Source organism: Triturus cristatus, chromosome 1_2 (assembly GCF_964204655.1).
Source record: "Triturus cristatus chromosome 1_2, aTriCri1.1, whole genome shotgun sequence".
NCBI classification, from domain to species: Eukaryota; Metazoa; Chordata; class Amphibia; order Caudata; family Salamandridae; genus Triturus; species Triturus cristatus.
The window spans coordinates 761,168,636-761,182,307 of record NC_140580.1 but is presented as its reverse complement, the minus strand read 5'-3'; the positions used below and the strand labels follow the sequence as shown (position 1 = coordinate 761,182,307).

The 13,672-nt window shown below is 46.5% G+C and overlaps 1 protein-coding gene across 6 annotated transcripts in view; it reads left to right on the top strand.

The window, feature by feature from the left end:
* Window positions 1–13,672, top strand: part of AP3M1 (adaptor related protein complex 3 subunit mu 1) — a 119,794-nt gene that overhangs the window by 93,146 nt on the left and 12,976 nt on the right. For all 6 annotated transcript variants that reach the window (XM_085608723.1, XM_085608722.1, XM_085608724.1 and 3 more), the window contains exon 7: window positions 7,301–7,508. In XM_085608723.1, the coding sequence (XP_085464849.1) occupies window positions 7,301–7,508 (208 nt within the window). The remainder of the gene's footprint in view (window positions 1–7,300; window positions 7,509–13,672) is intronic.

Below are 13,672 nucleotides of genomic sequence, written 5' to 3'. Positions count from 1 at the left end.
ACTGGGAGGGATCCGAGGATCCTATGGCCGCTCAGGCCCAACTGTCCCAGGACTGGGCAGATGAACTGGGGGAGGCCAGTGGCCTGGATACCTCGCCAGACACTGGATTCATCTCTCCTCCGACTGTGGCTTCGGAGGAGGGTGCTGCTTTCTCTGTGGTGCTGCGCAAGGCGGCCGCAGCCCTTGGGCTCGAGCTACCTGCCGTGGCTGTGAGGACGAATTTCCTCACTGAGGTGCTTCAGTCTGCAGCAAGCTCCACTGAGCCTCTGCTGCCATTCAATGAGGCCCTCACTGACGTTCTACAGGGCACCTGGTCCAAGCCCTCCACAGTTCCTCCTGTGGACAGGAACGTCGCCAGGCGCCACCGCCCTGCTCCGGGCGACCCCAGTTTTCTGTCCCAACACCCTACCCCTGAGAGCCTGGTTATCCAGGCCTCCACCTCCCAATCCTCTTTCCCGACCGCCCCGCCGGACCGGGATTCCAAGAGACTAGAGCAGTTTGGCAAGAAGCTGTTCTCCTCCCTTAGTTTGGGCCTGCGGTCTTTGAACACCGCTTGTCTCTTGGACCGTTATTCCCACTCTGTGGGATGCGGTGGAGGACGCGCTGCCCCTGTGTCCGGAGGAGGTCCGGACACGACTTACCCAGGCTCTGGCCGATGGGAGGGATGCCGCGCGACATGCTATACGATGTGGGCTTGACACCACGGACTCGCTTGGTAGGGCGATTTCTACCTCAGTGGCGCTTAGACGTCACGCCTGGCTGCGGTCCACGTCATTTTCGGATGATGTCCAGAGCTCTCTCATGGACATGCCCTTTGATGGCACTCGCCTTTTTGGCGAGAAAGCGGACAGTGCGCTGAATCGCTTTAAGGACTCCCGGGCTACGGGCAAGTCCTTGGGCCTCTCGGCCCCGCGGTCGCACACTTCTGCCTTTCGCCCCTTTCGTGGCCAAGGAAGGGGTGCCTCCTCACGTGCGCCTAGCCACCAGCCGCAGAATCAACCTGCGCGCGGTCGCGGACGTGGTTGCCGCCGAGGCGGTTCTGAAGGACGACGAGGTCAGCCCACATCCACCCCGGCAGCATCCGCCTCAAAACCTTCCTAGTCCGAGCTTTCAGGCCCATTCCACGCCAGTGGGCGGCAGAGTTCGCCATCACCTGCTCCACTGGCGGTCCATCACATCGGACAGGTGGGTGCTGCAAATCGTCCGAAGGGGCTACTCCCTCCCCTTCGAGACGACCCCTCCAGCCATGCCACCGCAGCACCACCGTCTCTCGGGGGATCATTTGAATCTTCTCCACGAGGAAGTTTCGGCCCTCTTGGCCAAGGGGGCCGTCGAGCGCGTTCCGAACCCAGAAGTAGGTCGTGGTTATTATTCCCACTACTTTCTGGTTCCCAAGAAGGGCAAAGGGGGCCTACGCCCTATCTTGGACCTCCGGAACGTCAATGCCTTCCTCCGGAAGGAAAGGTTCAAGATGTTAACTTTGGCTCAGGTTCTAGCTGCCCTAGACCCTGGAGACTGGATGGTAGCGTTGGACTTGCAGGACGCATATTTCCACATCCCCGTCCTGCCGGCCCACCGGCGTTACCTGCGGTTCACGGTGGGCCAAGAGCACTTTCAGTTTACCGTGCTCCCCTTCGGCCTCACCAGTGCCCCTGGGGTGTTCACGAAAGTGATGGCGGTGGTCGCAGCTCATCTGCGCAGATCAGGGGTCTCAGTCTTCCCCTATCTCGACGACTGGTTGTTGAAGGCGGGCTCGCCCCAGACAGTCGTCTCCCACCTCCAGACTACGGCGGATCTCCTGCATTTGCTGGGATTTTCCATCAACGTGCCGAAGTCACACCTGAGCCCCTCTCAAAAGCTCCTCTTCATCGGAGCGGTTCTCGATTCGGCGCAGTTCCGGGTCCATCCACCGGAACAGCGGGTCCGGGATATACAGGCCCTGATTCCCATCTTTCGGCCTCTATCCTGGGTCTCGGTCAGGCTAGTGTTGCGGCTTCTGGGGCTGATGGCCTCCTGCATCCTACTAGTGCATCACGCCAGGCGGCGCATGCGGGCTCTGCAGTGGGACCTGAAGTTTCAGTGGGCCCAGCATCACGGCAACCTGTCCGACCATGTCTTGATCTCGGAGGGCACTGCACAGCAGTTGCAGTGGTGGCTCACGGACCGCGATTGGGTCAAGGGCAAGAGCCTCTCCCTTCCCCAACCGGAGCATGTCGTAGTGACGGATGCGTCCCTCCTGGGATGGGGTGGCCATATGGGAGAGGCGGAGATCAGAGGCCTCTGGTCTCCGGCGGAGTCTCGTCTCCACATCAACCTGTTGGAGTTGAGAGCGATCCGACTTGCACTGAAAGCCTTCCTTCCCTCTGTCAGGGGAAGTGTCGTGCAGGTGTTCACGGACAACACCACCGCCATGTGGTATTGCAACAAACAGGGCGGGGTGGGGTCGTGGACCCTTTGTCAGGAGGCTCTGCGCCTCTGGACATGGCTGGAACACCAGGGCGTAACCCTGGTGGTTCAACATCTGGCGGGCTCTCTGAACGCCAGAGCAGACGAACTCAGCCGCCGGTGCATGATGGATCACGAATGGCGTCTGAACTCCGAAGTGGCGCAAGGTCTCTTTCAGCAGTGGGGAGAGCCTTGGTTAGATCTATTCGCCACCGAAGAGATCGCGCAATGTCAGCAGTTCTGCGCGTTGGAATTTCCAAGGCGGCACTCGCTCGGCGACGCTTTTCGTCACGAGTGGAGTTGCGGTCTGTTGTACGCCTTTCCGCCTATACCACTTCTGCCCAGAGTGCTGAAGAAGACCAGGCGTGACCGGGCCCGAGTCATCTTGGTGGCTCCGGATTGGGCACGAAGGTACTGGTATCCCGAGCCACTCAGTATGCTGACCGATCCTCCGATACGTCTGCCCCTTCGGGAGGATCTTCTGTCGCAGCAGCAGGGGACGGTCCTCCACCCGAACCTGTCCAGCCTCCACCTCCATGCGTGGAGATTGAGCGGCGGCAGTTGATGCCATTTGACTTGCCTCCTGAAGTCTGTGATATCATTCTGGCAGCCAGGCGTCCCTCCACAAACACGGTATACGCCTGCCGGTGGAACAAATTTGTGGCATGGTGCACAGCAAAGGCTGTGGATCCCCTTTCCGCCCCTCTTTCTGAGGTTCTCCTCTTTCTTCTTTCTTTGGCCCGGCAGGGCTCTGGCCTGGGCACTCTGAAAGGTTATCTTGCTGCCATCTCTGCCTTCTTGCGGCTTCCTGATCAGCCTTCTCTTTTCAAGTCCCCTGTAGTTACACGCTTTCTAAAAGGCATTACTCTCACGTTCCCTCCTGTCCCTTTTGTAATGCCTCAGTGGGACTTGAATCTTGTCTTGACATTCCTGATGTGCGCTCCCTTCGAGCCTCTTCACAATTGTCCTCTTCGTCTTCTGACTCTTAAGACTGCTTTTCTGGTAGCCATCACCTCGGCTAGACGGGTGAGTGAGCTCCAGGCTTTATCTTCAAAGCCTCCTTTTCTGTCTGTTCATCCGGACAAGGTTGTCCTTCGGCCTCGTCCCTCCTTTCTTCCGAAAGTGGTGACTCCATTTCATCTTGGGCAGTCTGTCACCTTGCCCACCTTCTTTCCGCCTCCGCATCCTTCCAAAGAGGAAGAGAGGCTCCACCGTCTGGACCCAAAACGTGCGCTCTCCTTTTATTTGGACCGCACAAAGCAGTTCCGGGTGGACGACCAACTTTTCGTTGGATACGTGGGTGCTAAGAAGGGGAAAGCGGTGCACAAACGGACCATCTCTCGGTGGGTCGTTTTGTGCATCAAAATTTGTTACTCCTTTGCAAAAAAGGACCCTCCTGTTGGGCTGCGCACCCATTCTACTCGGGCCACAGCGGCTACTACTGCTTTGGGACGGGGTGTCCCTTTGCAGGACATCTGTCAGGCGGCGACGTGGGCTTCGCTACACACGTTTGCCAGGCATTATTGCCTTGACAGCCAAGTCCGGAGGGATGGCTTCTTTGGCCGTTCTGTCCTCCAGGACTTTCTGGTGTGATCTTGGTTCGCAGACCCACCACCGGGGATGGTATTGCTTGGGTATCTATTCTAAGGTGAGGAATCTAACTAACGTGTTTCTTTCAGATGAACAAGTTACTTACCTTCGGTAACGATGTATCTGTAAGAAACATTAGTTAGATGCCTCACCGACCCACCCATCCACCCATCCTCCCCGTTCTGCGAACTGACATCTAGGGTTAAGGTTATCCTTTTCAGGCCCCTAGATTTTATTTTTGGCACCAGTGTCGGTCTTTGCATGGCTCTGCGTTCCTGGCGCGGAAGGCTATGTACAAGAACTGACGTCAGCGCGCGAGGGCGGCGTCTAAGTACTCCGACGTCATTCCGGCGCACGACGCCGACGACGGACGCGGAGCCGCAGACGACGCCTAGCGACGCGCAAGGGGTATTGCTGACGAAAAATCTTCCGGATCCAGTCTGACGCCTGGGGATATTCTAAGGTGAGGAATCTAACTAACTAATGTTTCTTACAGATACATCGTTACCGAAGGTAAGTAACTTGTTCTTTACCATTATGAAAAATAAAATAAAGAAACTTATTCTGACAAAAAAAGAATCATTAAGGAGCACCAGTGTTAAAGATCTGCTGTAGGCATTAGTCACCCTTTCCTGACCCTGTCCACAAACCGACCGCAAAACTGACTAACTACAGGTATAAAACAAAAAAGGTGGTTGAGGTGATCAAGTGGATGATTGCACCCTTGTACTTAACTTTTCGTTTTTATAACAATTTGTATCTGATTTTTGAGAGACACAATATCATAACAGCATAATTTACCAGGTTAGTGCTGGGTGAGTAGTCTCATTGGAAACCAGAGTATAGCAATCATACCAGGATCCACTGAACAGTCTGTCCATTAATGTACATCTTAGTCCACCAGCCTTATTTTTTTCAAACCTCATCCTGGAGTTCCCTTCTTTTCCTTCAGATTTGTTACAAATTCCTGGAGCAACCTCCCTTCTTATGTCATCTTTCTTGCCATTATACACCCATTCATATTTTCTTGCCGGGCTTTAAGTTGCAGGAGAGCTCAACTTCCCCGTATTCATAATTCAAGTAAGTGTTATCTTCATGATCGCAGGTAGAGCTGAAGGTTACTTACGTTGTTTGATGGTTACTATTGCCAAGCATTGTATGCACCAGATACTGCTATGAATGTTACAGCCGACTGACCTCTAACCGTGGCCGGCCCAGATGGGTTGTAGGCGGCTTGCTGTGTACTCCCCTACCCCCAGCTGCTTGGATATTTACATAACGTGATCATGGCATTGCCAGCCCTGCAGGGATGTAGGCGAGTTGCCGAACTGTACACTGACCATATTTGTTGTTAAACTGGTGCAAAAAAAAAAAGAAAAGTGTTATCTTCCCATATTCCCAACGCCATAGGGTCCAACTATACAACTTATCCTGTCTCCCCACAGTCAACTTATTTTCCCCCCCTACCCCCCCCCCCCCCCCCCCAAGACTTCCTTCAGTCTAGGACATTCCCATAGTATACAAGTGGATGCGTCCTGTCTGATAGATCATCTTCTGCTCTGCCACACCTCATCTTCTGTGTTCTAGTGTATTCGACTCATTGAAGTGATATTAGCTAGACCAGTCAAAATGAAGTCTTTATTACAAGTGCTCGAGGGATCCCACGTTCTCCACCCAATCCATTTCTGAATGGGTCCTATGTCTGCTCCCTCCATTTTTCTTTCATTCCCCCCAGGCAATTATGCATGTTGTTTGTCAGTATTCTGTACTTCTGGGGTATATTTTTGTTCTCCAGCCTAGTGGACAACCACCTCTGTTCCAGGGTTGAGGTATGTTAAATTTCGATCAAGTATTTGTCATACTCGGATCGTAGATATTGAATTCTCAAAATCCGCTTTGAGGGTTTCAAAGGAAGCAGCTGTAGTTCAACACTTTCCAGAACGTTAAGACCCCTATCATATCCCATTGCCAAATCCTCTCAAGCCCCTCACTTCCTTCAGAGTTTACCTACCCATAGGACTCTTTTATTTTCTTGCGTGTTCCTTATCTCATCTTCTATTTCCTCATAATATCTTGTAACCTCCAAAAGAGACATTAAGACTTACCTTAGCAGATACTCCACACAGAGTTACAAGCTTGTTGAAAACCGTATGCTGCAATGGATGTAGGATGATTTTGATATGTTCTTTAAGAGACTTTGCATATTGAGTTCATGAAACCTATACTTTTTCAATGAGTTGTATCGCTTGTTGAGACATGTCATTGTGACACAATACTTGAAACGTGATGTTTTCTTGTTAATCCTTGTATAATAAACTACAAAAAAGAAATGTAAAAATGATAAATATGTTAGAGAAACACAATTGTAGGCAGGCAAGTTTTCCGGCCTGTGCATTATTCTTAGCCTGTTTGCAACCTGCACTTCTCGGCCACTGCTCGGGAGTGAACAGTTCAATTGTAGCTCCTGATTTGTTAGTCTGGTAATCTTTGACATAATTGATTTTTTCCTCTTGATGTGTTGCTTACAGTGTGCAAATAGATTCTTGTTACTCAGGTTCCCTGCCTTTTGTCGTTTGTTTCAGTTGGGGAGTACATGGTCTTACGTGGTGAATATAACATTGAAGTAACAAAGATGGGGTTGGTTACTAAGCAAATGTCTCATTTTCTTTGGTCCTGGCCCATCACCTCTCAAAACTAGACTAAATAAGTTGAATTTGAGGGTGGAAGTGCTAGGCTACACCAAAGATCAAATAGGAAGAAAAGAGCCACATAGTTCCTTATGCCTATTTATTTTGCTGTAGCATACACTCAGAATGGTAGCAGTGTCCAGCAGTCCTTCAATGCATATTCTGTCAGGGCTCATAAACGATTTGCAAGGAGTGTTTTAGCCAATAGCAGGATCCCAATAGGTCAGGTAAAAGCTCACAGCCTCTTTTTAGTGATGGTCTTTGTGTTTTGCTCACACAAAAGAAGCCAATCAGTTTAGTGGATGTTGTGGATTTGCTGGACCTTCCAAAAACCCTATTCAGAAAACCTAGTCCGAATCTAAAGGGATTCCTGATAAACCTAGGGGTAAGCCGGTCTCCTACATCGTAGGACCTTGTAAGTTAAATGGAAGATTGGCATTTGGGTGATTGTGGCAGCTGGCATTTTGCCAGATCTATTTAACTGCAATCTAATTATCTCTATAATAAGTAGCTATATGATAATAATCTCACACATGTTGTTTCTATAGTCACCAAAACAATGAGTTTGTCTCCCACAGCCTAGTGGCCATCCCTGTGTTTGTCAAGCACAACATCAGCTTCCAGGAGAATGGCTCGCTTGGGAGATTTGACATCTCTCTGGGGCTAAAGCAGAATATGGGGAAGACGGTGGAAGCACTTATTCTTACAGCTCACTTGCCAAAAGTGGTGCTAAACATGAACCTGACACCCACACAGGGCTCCTATACCTTCGATCCTGTGAGTAAGGTAAGTGCAGCTTGTAGCTAAGACCATTGTTCGGCCTGGGAAGTGATTGCCATCAGAAATGGAACTATGTACATTTTTTGTGTCATTTTCCAATCTTTCATGAGTAGAGGAGACCTTATTGATCACTTCTGTATCTAGATGTGATAAGCCAGCAGTTTCCCCGACAAGTTATAGGATGATTCGGTCTCACCTGGTTGGATCTGTAACACCTTTTTTAAGGTGTTTATACTGTTATTATTTTTTTTAGTAAATCCTTACTGTTTCTAATCAAATAAACCAAGAACAGGGCAGCTGAGGAACAGTGTACATCAGCACATCACATAGCGTATGTCTTATCTTGTTGACAAACATTAAGCTAAAGACATAGAGAAAATCACAATATAATTATTAGCAATATTAGTCATAAGAGTCCCTAAGTTCGCACATGGTTTTGTATATTTCTCTCCTGCATTGCAGATCTTCTTGTATATGGAGGGGATAGTGCTATTTAAAAAAAAAAAAAAACTAAACATTTTTCAATCCATGATAGAGAGATGGTAAAACAATGCCCTGAGATGAATTATTTCCTTAATTTTTGAAGCAATTGGCGCTTGCCTCTTAGACTACAGTGCTGCAAAGCAGCATTTGCCCTTTACTCCCAGAAAGCTGAGTCCTAGACAAGCCTTCTCTGTAGTATTTTTGCTCCACCAAAGCTGTGTTCCAAATTTTTCCTTGCATTTTACTGATTTTCGTTCTATTCTTTCTATAACTACTATTCCTGACAGTATTGATGAAGTCAAATTTAGGCACTCACAAACTAATAGCTACTGAATAAAATAGCTGAGTTGTAAGATTACACTTAAAGGCTGTAAATGAGGATTTATTGAGTAGCTACTAAGAAGTGGAATTCCGGGCTTTGTTGCTTGAACACCAAAGTTTCTCCTTTCTCTGGAATCTATTCCAAAGGGTGTGAAGATCAACAAAAGATACTGGGTTCAGAGAAAAGAGATTTGGACATATATTAATGGGAATATTCGCTGTTGCATCTTTTAAATGCAAAACTGTTCACTGTAAACAGTATTTTCTCTTTCGCATGTAACCAGCAAAGGTATTTTCTCTCTTGGTACATAGATAGCATTAAGTTTAAAACGTGCTGTGCAAATTGAAGGCTTTGTATGAGGTATGATGGGAAGCTCACACATAAGGAAGCAAAGGATCCTAGCTGTAAGAAACCGGTTTGATAGTAACCGGGGAAAGCAAGCAGACAGCTTCTACACTAAGGGTGTTTTGGGAAAAAGACTTGCACCTATGAACTGTAATCTACTGCCACCACCACCAGTTATCGTGCATAGCCTGAGAGGGGTGATGGGTACAGGGCGGAAGGGGTGGCACTAGCCACCCTCATTATTGGCAGTATACTTGGCTGTAACACGTTTCTGCAGTTGTGCATTTCTTTTTAAAAGAGTGAGGTGATCCAGTGGTCTCAAAGCTCATCAGAGACACTTAGAGGAAAACGTAAAACAAGTTAGAAATGTGCATTGGTAAGAATAGCACATGTTTACCAAGTCTTGCATGACACTTATTTCACAACATCCTTAACCTCTTTGACCTAGCAAGATTAATGAGCAGTGTAGTCTGGTGAAGACTTTGGCATGGAAGATTTGCGTGCCAAGCATTCTACTGATGACAATTATGGCCATTTTATTCATTAGATACTCCCTCTACTATTATTCATGCTATTTTGGAGCCTGTGATGCCTTTTGTATTGAGCTCGACTCTTGTAAGACCTGTCCATTTGCAGCAGAAAAGAAAGTATAAGACTCATAACTCCGACATTTTTTGGTGGTGGTGATGAAAAATAGGGTTCCGAACAACGGAGGATCTTTCATTCATTGACATTGCTTGATGTATTCTCTGTTGTCAGCCTTCGACTTGCTGGTAACATAATAAATGGCAGCAACATTTTCATGAGCCTTTCTAACAACCGATCATTTAAAAAACAAAACTAAGAATAACACATTCAGCTCTGCTTTTTTGCGTTTGTGGGAGGGGAGGTTCCCATCCTGATGAAGTAGCTTGAGTCAAGCATGTGAAGAAGTCAGAATCCCGTGCTGGAGAAATGTACATTCTCCTTTTTTTGCTGGAAGCTGATGAGTAATAATGAAATTGGTCTTGTCATACCAGCTTTGCTCATGTGTTATAGATTACTTCATTCCTATTTCTACATAATGGTTAGTAGTGAGCCTTTCATTTCGCTATTGGGCTCAACCATGAATACCTGAGCTCAACGTAAGTGTGCATTAATAGCCTATTTTCCTGTTCAATGTAGCTCGTATTCTGTGACGGTCACAGTCTGAAATGGTACTTGACACCACACACTTCACTTTTGAGCACCTGTATTAGTTTTCTTTGTAGAACTTGTTCTTTCATTTTCTTCTGTCAGTCTCCCTTCCCTTAGGTATCTTTTCTATCTTTCGATTTAGTTATTTTGTGCACTCTTGAGTTTTTACTTACCAGGAGGATATTGGCTTTGAGTTTTGTCACTTGCACCTTCTCTGGACCTTAGCGTTTATCTGGTTGTTCTCAGATGCATCTTTGAATTTGATGGTTTCCATGAGAGGTGACTCCTTTGTATGCATCTAGATTGTGGTTAAACTAATTGTTTTTCATTTCACCATTCTTCATCTTTATTTTGCGCTATATCTGGCTTCTCCCCCTTGAGCTTTCCTTTTGAAATTCTGGCTTTCATTGTATAACTCTTGTAATAGCTCGGGGATTCTCCTAATTTTGTTCTGGATTAACCACTTTCAGCAAGGTTGGGTTCCACCATAGGGCGTAGATTTAATTTGCAGACTTACGCCTATTGGATGTTGGTGCTACACTATGATGGAATGTACATTTCTGATTCAGTGGAACTACTTGTCATTTACATTGAATGCCCCAGTTGTGACTATGACTATGCTGACTGGCATTCTTTGCACACACCATTTCATGTCCATCATGTATTCTCTTCCTCCTAATCGGTGGCTGGCATTTACCCTCCAAGTTGCTGCTGTCACCCTTTTGAGTCTATTTGCCCAATACAGTTAAGAATGGCATATTTGTAATTCAGCGTTTCATTGCAGTGGGGATCAATGAAAGGAAATGGTTTCCACTCCTCTGTTGCATCTAAATTGACCCGAATTATATAATGCATATTGCTCTGTATGGTTGGGTCCATTCTCTACTTCTTCTTTTCCCTTGTATGTATGGTATCAATCTAGATGTTTGTTTTTGTTTCCCCAGACTTTAGAGACCCAAAGCAATTCCTTAATTATGCTTTGTATAGCGTAGTAATTCAGAATGTTTGCTCAAGTTGCATTTTGCAACTAGCTTGTCTCTTCTGTGGCACTTGCAACATTGCACACTGTCCCTCTATTTCCATATTAATCTTTTTCAATTTGGGCATTTGCATCATGTATGTTGTAGATGCCAAGGATTCTGGAGATACTACTCCATGAACCACACAGGTGTCAAGAGGGGATAGACCTAGGTAAGAGTTTGCATTCAAACCCTCGGATCTGCCTTGAAAATGATAACCTCTATCTGGCAAAGAGACTCTAAAAGCACAATAGATTGACCCTCATAATTGATAATTAAGGAAACCTTTGGCTGTATATCTTAAGGCTTCCACCCTGGAGGATTTACATCAAACTGTGGTTTTCCATTTGAGTGTTTCCATCCATATAGAAGAACAAGTCTTCCTTATAGAAACATTATAAAGAAGAGAATCAACCAATCAATATCTTATTATGTTAAAAACTAGCATGCTCATTTTAGAGCCTGGCAGGTGGTGGAACACAAGCTGACATCTACTGATCCCCGAGGATGGAACATATGTTCTTTTTTTAGGAATCTTATTGCCTTCAGAGAAGCAGCCACTGCAGCAGTTATTTTAAATCATGAGTTTGCCGACCAGGTGCCTTGTTGCTTTTACCCTGCTTGGCATACTTTTTTGTATTTAAAAGAAAAAAAACTCCCAACTGGGTGCTTAAAATAAAAAAAATAAAAAAGTGACGCAGGGGTAGTTTTCTCACTGTGTAACTGGGTCATTGTTGTTTTTCTTTGCCTGAGACTGCGATGCATTACAATTTAAGGTGATTCGCCTGCTCGGCCAGACTCCAAATTACCCTCTAAGTCTCTTTCTTCTAGGGAGAAAAAAAGAATTCAAGGCTGCACCTCAACATACAGTTTATTATTTTGAGGGTCCTGTTTTGCCACACACCATGGCTGCCATATACAGCTTGTTTTACTAGCATGTATTTGAACAGGAATTGGTCTGCTTTTTGACAAAGAAAATAAGAGGCTGAATGCAATGGGCCAGAGTAGAATCTACTTTAGTGAAGAAAGTGGCCCATCATAAATGTGCCTGCACTCTTGAATTGCTGTTATAAACATCTGCTGGAGGAGGTGGGGGATATTCTGCTGTACTTTACTGAGCCACACAAAAAGAGGACACAAGCTCGTTGGGAAGGGGAAACTATTATTAGTGGTGGAGTATGGTTTGCTCTTGATGCAGAAGTTGCATCCTGCGGCTAATTTATGCAAGCCTTTTGCTCGGAAGACATGCATGGATTATCAGGATTTCATCTAGCGGAAACTATTGAATCCTCTTGGTATCTCTTTTGATAGAGAAGCTTCTTTTTGTACTAACGTGGTGAAAAGGGGCACAAAATATTCCCTGACTGTGTATCGACATCTTCCAAACTATACAAGGACTCAAATATATCCTCCAACAGGTCAGTGGATACCTTATCAGACTTGCCAACAATAAGGACAACAAGCCATTTTAGCAGCCTCTGCTTCACTACGTGAGCATGTGTTTTTAGGCAATGTGAACAAAACATTGACATCCTTCACCTTAATGCACACAGCACCTATCTGGAAACAATTGAGTTTATTTCCCCATTCGTAATAGGAAACTGACTGAGATCAGTGGGTTTTCACAATAGTCACCAAGTATTACAACATTGAGTTCAACCATCCACCAAAGAGTGATTGGACACATAGAATTCATTTTTACCTTCTTTTAAAAGAGGTGAAATCTTTACTGGTCAGAGGCACAGTGAAGGAGGTTCCATTCTTAGAACTGGGGAACGGAGTGTGCTCCTTATACTTTTTTGTTATAAAAAAAGAATGAAACACTCGCACCAGTCCTATACTGGAGGCTGCTAAACAGTTTTGTACATAAATGCATTTCAAGATTACAACACTGCTGTTGCAGTACTGAGCCCAAAAGATGATAGTAGCCCTGAAGAATTTATATGTCCACATTTCTAGGTTTCCATCTCATCACTAGTACTTCAGTTTCGTTATAAAAGGAAAACATTAAACAGTGCTTAATTTGTAAAAGAAATAGTGCAGGTGCCCACAGTTTTGCTCTGAAACCGCAGGCAGTGCTATTAAATGTCAGTGCTCCAAATACAAAGGCTGTGTAATCTAGAATCCACCTCATGCCTCAGTAATAGATTACCAGACACCATCTTCCCATTTATCTCCCTCCTGCAGGTTCCTGCTTTCTCTCTTTGTGATGGTTTTCCCATCTTTCTCTCCCTCCGTCTTTCTCGTCAATGTTTTTTGATATACGATGAACTCGGGAACTGGAGGGCTGGGGGACCTCATTGGCACTGCTGGCCCACTTCAACTCAGGCTTGGAGTGACGAGTGCAATGGAGGTTTCAGGCATCAGGATTTGGCTGTTTTGGATTCTTCAGAGTACTTTCTTTGGAGTTTCTGCCAGTGGCTGCTCCTCCACTAAGGAGGAGGAGCGTTGCCTCACTGCGACACAACAGTGAAATAAAGGAAACAGAATGATAATAACAGAGTTATTATCATTCTATGTTCTCCTGCTGCGGCACATTTGTGGGCGGGACAGGGCGGCTGCTCACACAGGAGCAGGGGAGGAGTGGTTTGCCCACTCCAAGTGTGCTTAAATGTTTGACCAGCTGTCTCGGGCCAGCCAAACATTCATGCACACTTTGCATGTTCTCCACCCAGGCTGCATTACAGCCTGGGTGGGGAACATGTCCAGGCTCACACAGTCTGTCTGAGCGCCGAACCACGGCGCTCAGACCAATCACAACGCTGCAGTGCAGCGTTGTGATTGGCTATGGGGAACCTGGTACTTCCTCCTTCCTGTTCTGGCCG